The sequence below is a fragment of the Penaeus monodon genome, chromosome 20, assembly GCF_015228065.2.
Source record: "Penaeus monodon isolate SGIC_2016 chromosome 20, NSTDA_Pmon_1, whole genome shotgun sequence".
NCBI classification, from domain to species: Eukaryota; Metazoa; Arthropoda; class Malacostraca; order Decapoda; family Penaeidae; genus Penaeus; species Penaeus monodon.
The window spans coordinates 1,649,608-1,650,145 of record NC_051405.1 but is presented as its reverse complement, the minus strand read 5'-3'; the positions used below and the strand labels follow the sequence as shown (position 1 = coordinate 1,650,145).

The 538-nt window shown below is 43.1% G+C and overlaps 1 protein-coding gene across 1 annotated transcript in view; it reads left to right on the top strand.

Annotated features, from left to right (window-relative positions):
• The window catches only part of LOC119585572 (fidgetin-like protein 1), a 26,272-nt gene extending 25,797 nt beyond the window's left edge, over positions 1–475 (top strand). The window contains exon 16 of the mRNA XM_037934238.1: positions 226–475. Within this exon, the coding sequence (XP_037790166.1) occupies positions 226–348 (123 nt within the window). The 3' untranslated portion in view covers positions 349–475. The remainder of the gene's footprint in view (positions 1–225) is intronic.
• The last annotated feature ends 63 nt before the right edge of the window (positions 476–538 follow it).

The window sequence follows — 538 nt, the reverse complement described above, 5'->3', positions numbered from 1 at the left end:
TGATACTTTGGACGCGTAGACTCATATGGACAAACACATATATTATAAGCAAAATAAAAGTTATTCATAAATTGAATTGGGATGAGAGTTCTCAATGTACGATAATCATTCTTATTTCACCAAAGCAAATTATACCGTCTAATCTTCCACCAGCCTTGCGTGGTTGTGTTTTGCCAATCATAACCCAAGATTCACTGACTGCCTGCCCCTGGTTCCCAAACACAGGTGCGGCCCATCGCCATGGATGACTTCATGAGCGCCCTCTGCAGCATCCGGGCGAGCGTCTCGGACAAAGACCTACAGATGTACGAGGACTGGAATAAGACGTACGGCATATCGGCCAGGTAGTGGAGCAGCCGCATCAAGTAGAATGTTATCCCTTGGCATTGCGTTATCCTTTTATACCCTGATTTGTAGTGGATGGAATGGTCCATCAAAAATAAATGCCATACTGTCCTGGTATGGAAAACTGCTAGCTTTTTGTTTTATTTATAACGCGGTTTCTGTTGATAGTTGGCTATATCACTAATTTCCAACG